General features: G+C 35.4%; 1 protein-coding gene across 1 annotated transcript in view; it reads right to left on the bottom strand.

The window, feature by feature from the left end:
• The window catches only part of KHDRBS2 (KH RNA binding domain containing, signal transduction associated 2), a 642,723-nt gene that overhangs the window by 329,401 nt on the left and 301,125 nt on the right, over positions 1–12,197 (bottom strand). The window contains exon 4 of the mRNA XM_057699271.1: positions 1,332–1,478. Coding sequence (XP_057555254.1) covers positions 1,332–1,478 — 147 coding nt within the window. The remainder of the gene's footprint in view (positions 1–1,331; positions 1,479–12,197) is intronic.

Raw genomic sequence — 12,197 nt, 5'->3', positions numbered from 1 at the left:
CAGTCCTAGCCTTTTTCTATACCACCTAGATTACCACAGGTCTGGTCTGAGCTAAATATAGTAAAACTGCTTACCCAATAGCACCAGGCATTTAGTTCAGATGCAAAAGGAAGAGAGAACAGAGTTTCTTCATTCTTAAGAAATATGGGATCTATTTAGGGAAGTGTTCAGATAAGTATCAGATAATAAATTGTGCAGAAATTCTGTGTGCATATAAAGTTATGGAATAATCAGAGTGGTATGGGATTATTCTATAACCTTGTCTTGACAGAAATTTTAAAACTGGGCATACAAATAGATTATGTGGTTAGATTTTGATGCTTTTCCATTCTGAAATTCTATATTTTTTTTCGCATTCTCAAAATCACTCTGAATCAATGAATCTCACCCATCATTTCCTCTGAGTTTATTGCTTATTTAGAAATCTACAGTGTTTCTTCATTGTACAGATTAATCTTAGTTATTCTCCCTTTCTCTCTCTCTCTATCTCTACTGAAGACTTCTGCCAGGGCAATCCTGAAAACTTTACTCAGCATTCTCTGCTAATTATCTTATTCTGAGCTCTAAGCATGATGCCAAGATTTTTATTCAAACCAGATCTTCCTGGAATGCTAAATTGCTGACCTTTAGGAAAGCTTCATTCATTTAACCTTCCTCTGTTTCTTAGAAAATCAGTAGAGAATTCTATTCAATATGCAACCCTGAATTAGCTGCCTTACTATATGAACATTCTCTGTTTCTCTCATATAGTGCAATGAGTTTCCTTTCCCGATTTTTTGCGTGATGTCAACAAATGTCTAGTTTTATTAATATTGATTATTTTACATTATGTTTTATAATGAGCCAGCACCTGACATACTATCACATAAAAGTACATTTGATATTTTCAAATATTATCATTGTCTTGTTACATATTTTACATATTTAATCTTTTTCCCCTTTTACTATACCTGAAAATATTCTCTATTAATTAAAAGTTATGAACAATACATGTCAACTACCAACTAATGAAGACACAGGAGAAAAGTATACAACTTCAGTTACATATTTGCGCTTGTGTGATAATTGTTTTCTTTTCACAGCTACGAATGGGTGTGGGGCATGTAATGTGCTAAAGATGGCATGCTGCCAGAGGGCCATTATGCGGCACCATGCCGGGTCCTGTACTAAGCACTTTTTGTATTCTTTTTATTTTTACCTTCATATCAACTCTACAAATAATGTCTGCAATATAAGTTTCCTTTCTAAAAAGTCAGTGAAGATCAAAGGCACTTTTTTTTTTTAATGGAAATTGATGAGACACATCTCTGTAAAAAATGAAAAACACTTACGGGAACCAGAAATTTTTTAATCTCTTCCAATGCATGACTCATACGTGAATAAGCTTCCCCAGGTGGAGCAAACACTTCAATTAATACATGAAGTTCATCACTCAAGTGGGCATATTTGGCTTCCCCACTCTTCCTTAGTTCTTCTTCCTGTGGAAAAGGTTATTTTTAGAAATACAAATCCACTCATTTTGCATCGATTTAACATTTACTGACAAGATGACAAAAGGGCAAAAACTCAGTAAATTTTCCCTAAGTAGAAACCCTTCGAGAAATAAAAATCTGGTACAAGCCACTTAAAGACTTTAAAATCATTTTTGAGTGTTTGAATGATTTTTTTTAAATCTAGCATGATTATCATCTGCATCTCATTTTAATCAGCTAAATGAAAATGCTAAATCCCTGAAAAGAAACAACAGAAATTAACTCCTCAGTGGACACCACTGGAAGAAAAGGATTGTTTTTGTACCTGACAAGTAATCATTTGCAGATAATAAACCCAAGATGACCACTGTTCTTAGAAAAGCTGGATTTTCTAGATATGTTTTGAGAAGTGGTAGAAAGGTTGCTTGTTCCCCATGAAAGGGAGCAAAACCAAGGCTTCTCTCCTGGCTGCGAGCCCACAGGCCCAGGTCATCATCCTCCCCACCAGCTCATTATCCTTTGCTGTCTCAGTTTGGTCAATATACAGGAGTATGTTAAAGGGATGGCCTTGATTCTGTGGGAGCTGTATACCCTGAGAGTTTTTGTTAGTATTGCACCCAAGTCATTACTGAGGCCTGATTAATTCAGATCAGATGCTGGGCAAATCAAATCAGCATCTGACTCACATACTCTGCTCACATGTGTTAGTTGTTTTACACGTATCATCTCTACTCTCACAATAACCTTGCACAGTGTTCACGTAATTCAGATTAGGAAACTGAGGTGGATAGACCTAGAGTCTGTCATACAGAGTGAAGTAAGCCAGAAAGAGAAAAACAAATACTGTATGCTAACACATATATATGGAATCTGAAGAAATGGTACTGATGAAACCAGTGACAGGCAGGAGTGGAGATACAGAAGTAGAGAATGGACTTGAGGACACGGGGCTGGGGTGAGGGGCAAAGGGGAAGTTGGGACGAGGTGAGAGAGTAGCATAGACATATTTACACTATCAGCTGTAAAATAGATGGCTAGTGGGAAGTTGCTGTATAACAAAAGGAGATCAACTTCATGGGAGATGCTTTGGAGGGCCAGGATGGGGAGGGTGGGGGGAGTCGCGGGAGGGAGGGGATATGGGGATGTGTGTGTAGATGCAGCTGATTCACTTTGGTGTACCTCAGAGACTGGTACAAGAGTGTAAAGCAAATATATTCCAATAAAGAGTTAAAAAAAAAAAAAAAGACACACACACACACAAAAGTGGCTACAATATACAAAAAAAAAAAAAAAAAAAGACTTAAAGTAACCTCAGCAAAGTTGGGATTCAAACCCAGCTCATTTTGTAACCAGATTTGCTTTTTTTTTTTTTTTTTTTTTTAGGATTTCAAGGAAGCAAAATTCAGTTAAACATGAACATAAATATTAAATATATTTTACCTTTCTTGACTTTCCTCTCCCCAAACTAGCAATTGTTTCACTAAGTTTCAAAGGACGAAACTTTTAAAAGAAATTTTTTGTTTTATGTGTGGATGAAATTGGAAATGTGACATGAATACACCTAAACTGGATAAACAAAAGCAAATTTACAATCGATTTCATATGAGTTAACTGTATAATCTATGGTAATGTGTTTATCTGATTAGAAATGCCCATCATTTCAACACATGGAGGATCCATAAAAGAGATGGAAAGGCCTGCCTGTTTCCAGGTGCCTCCCTCACCTACTCACACCTCTCTCACAGCAATAGCTGTCAGCCCAGGGATACCTTCTCACTTTCCTAGGCATATAATCTCCTCTAACTAGAGTTTTTACTTTTATTATAGAGGTTTTTCTCAGTGTCCAATTCTTAGTTTGGGGAGGAGAAGCAGTGCTTCACTAAACAAATATGCACCTATGAGCTGTAGTAAACATTCATTTTCTCTGGATTCTGCTGGGATGCAAGCTGCTCTATAACTCTGGACTCAGCCTTATTTAAACCTAAGTGCTGAGGTACTTATGTCAGAAGGCTCCTATACTTCTCAATACTTCCTCAGCCGGGTTTCTGCTGCTTTTTAAGGGCTCCTTGCTAGCCAAATTTAATAAGGTCTGCCACTGGGAGGTGTGGCATTGAGATAAGAATTATAACACTTACTTCAGACTCTCCAAATGAGCCAGATGAGATATCTCTGCAGTAGAACCAATAGGCTGCTGTTCATGAAAAATGCAGCTTTCTATTTAAAAATACATCTTCCTCTCCCTCAACACCCAACCCCCATCAAACTGTATATAAGTGTATGAGGAAAGTGAGTTCTTCAGAGATTAATCAACTTCTTCAAGGTCAAGACTGAATCAGGACAGTAGCCGAGACTTAGTACAGTAGGGGACAAAACTGATTAAGACTTCAGAGAACCAAAGTTACCACAGTGGAGCCTCCCATGAGCTACTGCTGGTTTTTTTCAAAACCAGACTCATACCTTCAAAGGTACTGTATTTGCACTTGCTCCTGGAGATGACTTCTGACAAAGCAAAATTTCCCAAGCTTTAGTTTCTTCACATGTGAAATTAAGATACTAGTATGTACCTCACAGAATTTTGAGAAAATTGAAGACTATTTTATGCACTAAAAAATTCTATACAAATTTAATATAATAATAATAATAAAAAATATTATTTCCAATTTCTCAAGGAGTATTTTCAAATAACGTTTGCCTTTTTCAACAGGGGCCAAATACATGTGGCTCAAATGAGAAGAAGAGTGACTTCTCTGTCATGCAAGAGTCTGTGGCTGCAGACAGCTGGAAGAGCAGGTGGTCCTTCTCCACCCCCTTCTCCAGCCCCTAAAATGTTGCTCTCATCTGTGCTGATGGAGGCTGTCTATCGCAACTTTTGGATAGAAGCTGTCTATCACAACTTCTTTTGGAGAAAGAAAGCATGGACAGCAAAACCTTCCTTTCAAGGACATGTACCAGAGGCTTCATATATCAACTCTGCTGACATATCTTTGGCAAGAGTGTAGTCACATAGGGACTTCAAGGGAGGACTGCAAGGGAGACTGTGAACGTGGACTCAAACCGAGCAGCCATGAAGCCACTTGAAATGCGAAGACTTCGTTTACGACAGGAAACAGTGAGAACGGATACTGCTTGTCTTTACCATTCAGTCCTCATTCAGGGCAACTTAAAAATGACACTTGATTCTTATATCTAATTTGGATGAATAGCTAGCCAGTGTCTGCTGGAATGTTCAAATTTTATTTTCAAAAACAATACTATATACCCCGGTTAGATTTATAACATAAAACTCCAAGTTTCATTTGAATATAGCTAGACATCACAGCCATCCTGAATAGCACAAGGGCCTGGACACCAGTGAGTGTATTCTATAGTAATTTAATACAGTCTCTTGAGGTATTTTTTGAACAAGAGTTCCAAACATATTTTTGGAAAAATGTTTAACTTTGTAATACATGCATTATCTAGTAAGTCGATTATGAACTGGGCAGTAGTGTTTTCATGTTTCTGCCCAATCATATCTTGTATGTTTCATAACAAAGATCATAGTGCTCTGGGAGCTTACGCTAGTTAGAATGGGCACACAATAACAAGAAGAGTAAAGAAAAAGATCAAGAAATTTAGAAATGCTAGAAAAATCTTAGCTGTAAACTGAAATGAATAGTTCTGAAGTTAACACTAGAAATATTGGGTCTCAGTGTAACAAAGGCATGGAAAAGGGCAGAGGGAATAAATCAAAAGAACGTAAGACGCACACACCGGAAGGTGAATCTACCTGACATGATTCAAAACTCCATTTTAAACGACTGCACACACGGTTGATATTATTTAATCTTCCATGTAAAATGTATATGTATTCCACTGAGGGCATTTACTTTAGCCACTGCCTTTCAGAGGATAATTTGTGGTGTTCAGCTATTGCAAAGGAATCACAAGCTAATTATTTTAAGTAAAATTATTAGTTGCTAAACATTAGACATTGTTTAGACAAGGTCATTAGGGAATAACAAACCAGGTGTTGCATATCCCCAAACACTCTAGTCCATGCTAACCTAAGGTAAAATATAAGTAAAACATATCAGTTTTTATCAATTGTATTTTAGAGAATAGCATGGCACTAACGAGAGTCTAATTTGAATTGCATTCATGTATTTAATTCTTAAGAGGATTTTAAAGGAAACTCTCTTAGGAATTATCATTTGTATCTTGTCTTCTACAAAAGAATGTTTCTGACTTGGAAATAAGTTGACAGCTGGGAACATTTCCTCTTAATTAAAATAGAATGTTCAATGAAGAAAACTTGGAAAAAATTCCAACAATTACAAATATATTTTTAATCAAATCCAATCAATTCAATTATACAATTCAATTCAAGATATACTGTTAGCATTTTCAGTATATTTTCCTCAAGTCACTTTTTACAACATTACCAGTAATGGAATAGAAGTCATAATTTTGGTGTTACTTCTTAGGTTATAAGTATGCAAAGTACTTTCCATGGGTTATCGAATTTTATTTGCATAACTATACTTTATGCCAGGTAATATTGTTCCTTCGTTTTACTGATGAGGGGACTGTGGCAAAGGGAGAGAAACTTGTCCAGAGTTACACAGACTACAAATCAGGGAACTAGATTAGGACCCAGGTAACCTCATACCAAAGGTCAAGTTCTTAATCACTATGGATGTATTGCCAGTACAGGTACTTAAGTGTAAGTAAATGTTTTATATATCCATAGGCCCCATGGATATTTTTAGTTTCCAGAAGGCACTATGCTTTCCTGGTATCCAGTCCCATGTAGCACTGTGCCCTCCAGGGCATCCTAGAGCAGGTTACAGATGCTGATTCACCAAGCACGTATGCTGTGATTTTTTCCACTCCAAAGGTTCTGCTTCCTTGGTAGCTCTGTGTTCATCAGTGCTGGGTGAAACTATTATTTTCAAGGTTCTCACTCACCTCCTATCTTATGAAGAGCTTACCTAAAAATGGTGGTGATCTCACATCACACTGTTCCTCCCAAACTCTGTGTCTAAAACTGCCAGTTCCAAAGAAGGCATTCATCCAAAGTTTTTAAGGTTGAGCTCGGATTAGTTTACACAATTTCTCATGGATATTGTTGTTGTATTCCTAAAACAGATATGCTTCAGGATGGGTCCTTTTTTATTTTCCTGAACAATTTTCCCAACATCAAGGGCAGGATGGTTAGGACCCACCAGCCCTGATTATTTTCTGGGGTAGGAACTCAGGTCGGCTCACAACTGGGTAGCTCATCTTAGTTCAGATAATTCAAGACAAATTCCCCAAAATAGGACACAGGTTTAGATGCCCTCTTGTGTTTTGGTGAAGCCATTTGGTTCCTGGATTTGCCAACTGCAAATTTTAATATAAACTCAAAATTTCTTAAAACATGCTAAAAGATCCACTCTCAGAATCATTTATGGGTGACATTGACTTCATTTAAAATATCAGAGGGGCAGAAAGCAAAGAGGTCACATTGATAATCTTATTACAGACAACTCAAAAATAATCCTCCTTCTCTTGTCCCCAAGCCCTTCCCTGCTTCATTACACGATTTTAATTTTTTCTCTTCTGTCTCTAATTTTTGTTATTACTCTGTCCTCCCACCTGGAGTTTCCTAGGGAATTTCAAGTTATTTTCACCTCCATTAAACAGAGTAATTTAGTCACTGAAGTGCTAATTCCCAGGTTTATATGTCCAGCTCATTATGGAGCTCAGTGAAATAAAGGGGACAACAGTTATTTGGCCATACTATCCTTAGAAGTCACAGTGCTGGTCATTATTTGCTATTTGGAATGACTCTTTAAAATCACATAAACACACACAAATAGAGTGCTCTCTAAAGTGAGATTCTAGTGAAAGAAAATGTTTACATTTTGTCAAATTAAGAAGAATAGTCACCTGCTTTGGGTAATATTTTTAGAATATGTTATAAATTGTTCATAGTTTGATGCAGACCATCTATTCCTCCTTTGTGCTACTCCAGATTTTGCTGTTTTGTCCTTCCAGAGTCTCCTGAAAGGCATCCCATCACCAGCACCAACAGCAGAGAGAACACCTAAGTCACTGAGTTGATGTCCTAATCAACATTTTTTTAATTGAGGTATAGTTGACTGACAGTATTATATGAGCTTCAGGTATACAATATAGTGATTTAATATTTTTTATAAGTTATACTCCATTTAAAGTTATTACAAAATAATAGCTATATTTCCCTTTTCTGTACAATATATCTTTATTGCTTATTTTATAGTAGTTTGTGTCTCTTTATCCCATATCCCTATCTCACCCCTGCTCCTGTCTCTTCCCCCAATTGTAATCACTAGTTTATTCTATTTGTATGTTTCTGTTTTGTTACATACATTCATTTGTTCTTTTTTTTAGATTCCACATATAAGTGATAACACAATGTAGCTTTCTCTGCCTGACTCATTTCACTAAGCATAGTACTCTCTAGGGCCATCCACAGTGTTGCAAAAGGCTGAGTTTCATTCTTTTTTATGGCCATGTAATACTCCATTATATATACCACATCTTCTTTATCCATTCATCTGCTGCTGGACACTTAGGTTGCTTCCATGTCTTGGCTATTGTAAATAATGCTGCTATACACATTGGGGTGCATGTATCTTTTCTAATTACTGTTTTCATTTTCTTTGGATATATACCCAAGAGTGGAATTGCTGGATCACTTAGTAGTTTTATTTTTCATTTTTTGAGGAAACCTCATACCATTTTCCATAGTGGGTGGCTGCACTAATTTACAGTCAGATCAACAATGTAGAAGGGTTCCATTTGTCTACATCTTCACCAACATTAGTTATTTGTTGATGATAGCCATTCTGACAGGTGTGAGGTGGTATGTCATTGTGGTTTTGATTCGAATTTCTCTGATGATTGGAAATGTTGAGCATTTTTTCATGTGCCTGTAGGCCATCTGTATATCTTCTTTGGAAAAGTGTCTATTCAAATCTTCTGCCATTTTTTAATTGGATTCTTTGGGTTTTTTTATACTGAGTGGGTGAACTGGTTATAAATTTTGGATATTAACCCCATCAGTCATATCATTTGCAAATATTTTCTCCTATTCATAGATTGTCTTTTCAATTGGTGATGGTTTCCTTTGCTGTGCAAAGTTTTAAGTTTGATTAGGTCCCATTTGTTTCTATTTGCTTTTATTTCTTTTGCCTTAGGAGACAGATCCAAAAAAAAGTTGCTGCAATTTATGTCAAAGAGTGTTCTGCCTATGTTCTCTTCTGGAAGTTTTATAGTTTCCAATTTTATATTAAGGTTTTTAGTCCATTTTGAGTTTATTTTTGTAGATGATATGAGGAATTGTCCTAATCTCATTCTTTTTTTTATGCAGCTGTCCAGTTTTCCTGGCATCACTTATTGAAGAGACTGTCCTTTCTATACTGTATGTTCTTGCCTCCTTTGTTGTAGATTAATAGATCAAAAGTGCATGGGTTTATTCTTGGGTTTTCTATTCTGTTCCATTGATCTATGTCTGGTTTTGTGCCAGTACTATACTGTTTTGATTACTATAGCTTTATAGCATAGTCTGAAGTCAGGAAACATGATACCTCTAGCTTGTTCTTTTTTCTCAAGATTGCTATGACAATTGGGTTTTATAGTTCCATATAAATTTTAGGATTATTTGTTCTAGATCTGTGAAAAATATCATGGGTATTTTGATAGGGATTTCATTAAATCTGTAGATTGCTTTGGGTAGTATGGACATTTCAACAATATTAATTCTTCCTATCCAAGAAGACAGAGTATCTTTCCACTTCTTTGTATCATTTTCAAATTCCTTCATCAATGTTTTATAATTTTCAGAGTATAGGTATTTCCCCTCCTTAGTTAAGCATATTCTCAGGTATTTTATTCTTTTTGGTGTGACTGTAAATCAGACTGTTTCCTTAATTTTTCTTCCTGAGAGTTCATTTTTAGTGTACAGAAAAGCAACAGATTTGTGTATATTAATATTTTATCCTGCAACCTTACTGAATTCATTTGTTAGTTCTAATAGTTTTTTGGTGGAGACTTTAGGGTTTTCTATATATAGCATCATATCATCTGCAAATAGTGACATTTTTACTTCTTCACTTCCAATTTGAAAGCCTTTTCTTTTTCTTGTTTGACTGCTATGACTAGGACTTCCAATGCTATGTTAAATACAAGTGGTGAGAGTGGGCATCCTTGTTTTATTCCTGATTTTAGAGGGAAAGTTTTCAGCTTTTCACCATTGAGTGTGATGTTAGCTATGGGTTTGCTAAAAATGATCTTTATTACGTTGAGCTATGTTCCCTTTATAACAACTTTGATTCCTTTTTTTATCATGATTGGATGTTGAATTTTGTCAAATGCTTTTTTTGTGTCTGCTGAGGTGATGTGATTTTTAATCTTCCTTTTGTTAATGCAGTGTATCACATTGATTGATTTGTAAATAATGAGCCATCCTTGTATCCCTGGAATAAATCCCACTTGATAATGGTGTATGATCCTTTTTATATAGTTTGGGATTTGGGTTGCTAATATTTTGTTGAGGATTTTTGCTTCTATATTCATCAGAGAAACTGGCCTGTAATCTTCTTTAATTTTTGTAGTGTATCTGGTTTTGGTATCAGGGTAATGGTGGCCTTGTAGAATAAATTTGGGAGTGCTCCATCCTCTTCAGTTTTTTGGAATAGTTTGAGAAGGATAGTTATTAGCTCTTCTTTATATATTTGGTAGAATTCCCCTGTGAAGCCATTGGTCCTGGACTTTTGTTTGCTGGAATTCTTACAAAATCAATTTTACTACTAGTGACTGTTCTATTCAGATTGTCTATTATTTCTTCCTGATTCTGTCTTGGAAGGTTGTATATGTCTAGAAATGTGTCTGTTTCTTCTAGGTTGTCCAATTTGTTGGCATATGACTGTTTGCAGTATTCTCTTATGATTTTTATTTTTTGTATCTCTATGGTATCAGTTGTTATTTCCCCTCTTTCATTTCTTTTTTTTAATTAAAATGTATTAATATTTTTAATTTTGAGACAATTTACTACCACAGCAACTTGAATCTTTTCATCTATGTATGTGGTGATTTATCTGTATTCAGATCTGTCAGGGCTATCTGTAATTTTTTTTTTATTGGACTATAATTGCTTTACACTCTTGTACCAGTTTTTGAGGTACACCAAAGTCAATCAGCTGTATTTATAAACATATTCCCATTCCTCTTTCATTTTTTATTTTGTTTATTTGAGGCCTCTCTCTTTTCTTCTTGGTGAGCCTGGCTACAGGTTTGTAAATTGTTTATCTTTTCAAGAAACAGTTCTTGGTTTCATTGATATTTTCTTTTTTTCTTTTCTTTTTTTATGTCTCTTCATTATTTTCGCTCTGATCATTATTATTTCCTTTCTTCTGCTGGTTTTGGGCTTTTTTGTTTATTTTTTTCTAATTCCTTTAGGCAAGGTTATGTTGTTTATTTCAGATTTTTCTTGTTTCTTGAGGTAAGCCTGTATCACTATCAGTGTTCCTCTTAGAATTGCCTTTGTTGTAGCCCATTGATTTTGGAAAGTTGTGTTTCCATTTTCATTTGCCTCCAGGTATTTTCTGATTACCTTTTTGATTTCTTTATTGAACCACTGGTTTGTAGTAGCAGTTGTTTAGTCTCTTTGTGTTTGTGTTTTTCCCTTTTTACTTCCAATAATTAGATTATTGGAATAAAAACATTTCTAGTTTCATTCCATTGTGGGGAAAAAAAAGGCTTTGTTTTCTATCTTCTTAAATTTGTTGAGACTCACTTTTTGGCCTAGCTTGTGATCTATACTGGAGAGTATTCCACGTGCACTTGAAAAGAATGCATATTCTGCTGTTTTTGGATGGAATGTCCTATAGATATCTATTAAGTCCAATTGATCTGTTGTGTCATTAAACACCATTGCTGCCTTATTGATTTTATGTCTAGATGATCTGTACGTTGATATAAGTGGGATGATAAAGCCCCTACTATTATCACAATGTAGTCAATTTCTCACTTTATGTCTGTTAACATTTGCATTATGTATTTAGGTGCTCCTGTATTGGATACATGTTAATGAATGTAATAACCTCTTCCTGTACCAATCCCATCATCATTACAAATATAACAACCTTCTTTGTATTTTGTTATAGACTTTGTTTTAAAGTCTATTTTGTCTGATGTGAGTATTGCTACTGCCACTTTCTTATTGTTTCCTTTTGCATGGAATATCTCTCATGTAAACTCCCTCACTTTCAGTGTGTGTCTTTAAATCTGAAGTGAATCCCTTGTAAGAAGCATATAGATGGATCATGTTTTTTTTATCCAATCAACCACCTTATGTCTAGGGGTGGATCTGTTTGGGTTCATCTTCTGTAGGACCCTCTGTGCTTCCTGTACCTAGATATCTGTTTTTTCTTTAGACTTCAGAGGTTTTCAGCCATAATTTCATTAAATACATTTTTGACCCCCTTCTCTCTTCTCTTTCTGGGACCCACATGACGCAAATATTGGTACACATTTTAATATACCCAAGATCCTTTAAACTTTTTTTCATTTTAAAAAATTTGTCTTTTTGTTATTCTGATTGTGTGATTTCCATTATTCTATATTCCAGATCACTTATGCTTTCTTCCGTGTCACTTAGTCTGCTATTCATTACTTCTACTGTGCTTTTCATTTCAGTTATTATATTCTTCAGTTCTG

This window comes from Hippopotamus amphibius, chromosome 11 (genome assembly GCF_030028045.1).
Source record: "Hippopotamus amphibius kiboko isolate mHipAmp2 chromosome 11, mHipAmp2.hap2, whole genome shotgun sequence".
Lineage (NCBI taxonomy): Eukaryota > Metazoa > Chordata > Mammalia > Artiodactyla > Hippopotamidae > Hippopotamus > Hippopotamus amphibius.
This window is presented reverse-complemented; position numbering and strand designations above follow the sequence as displayed.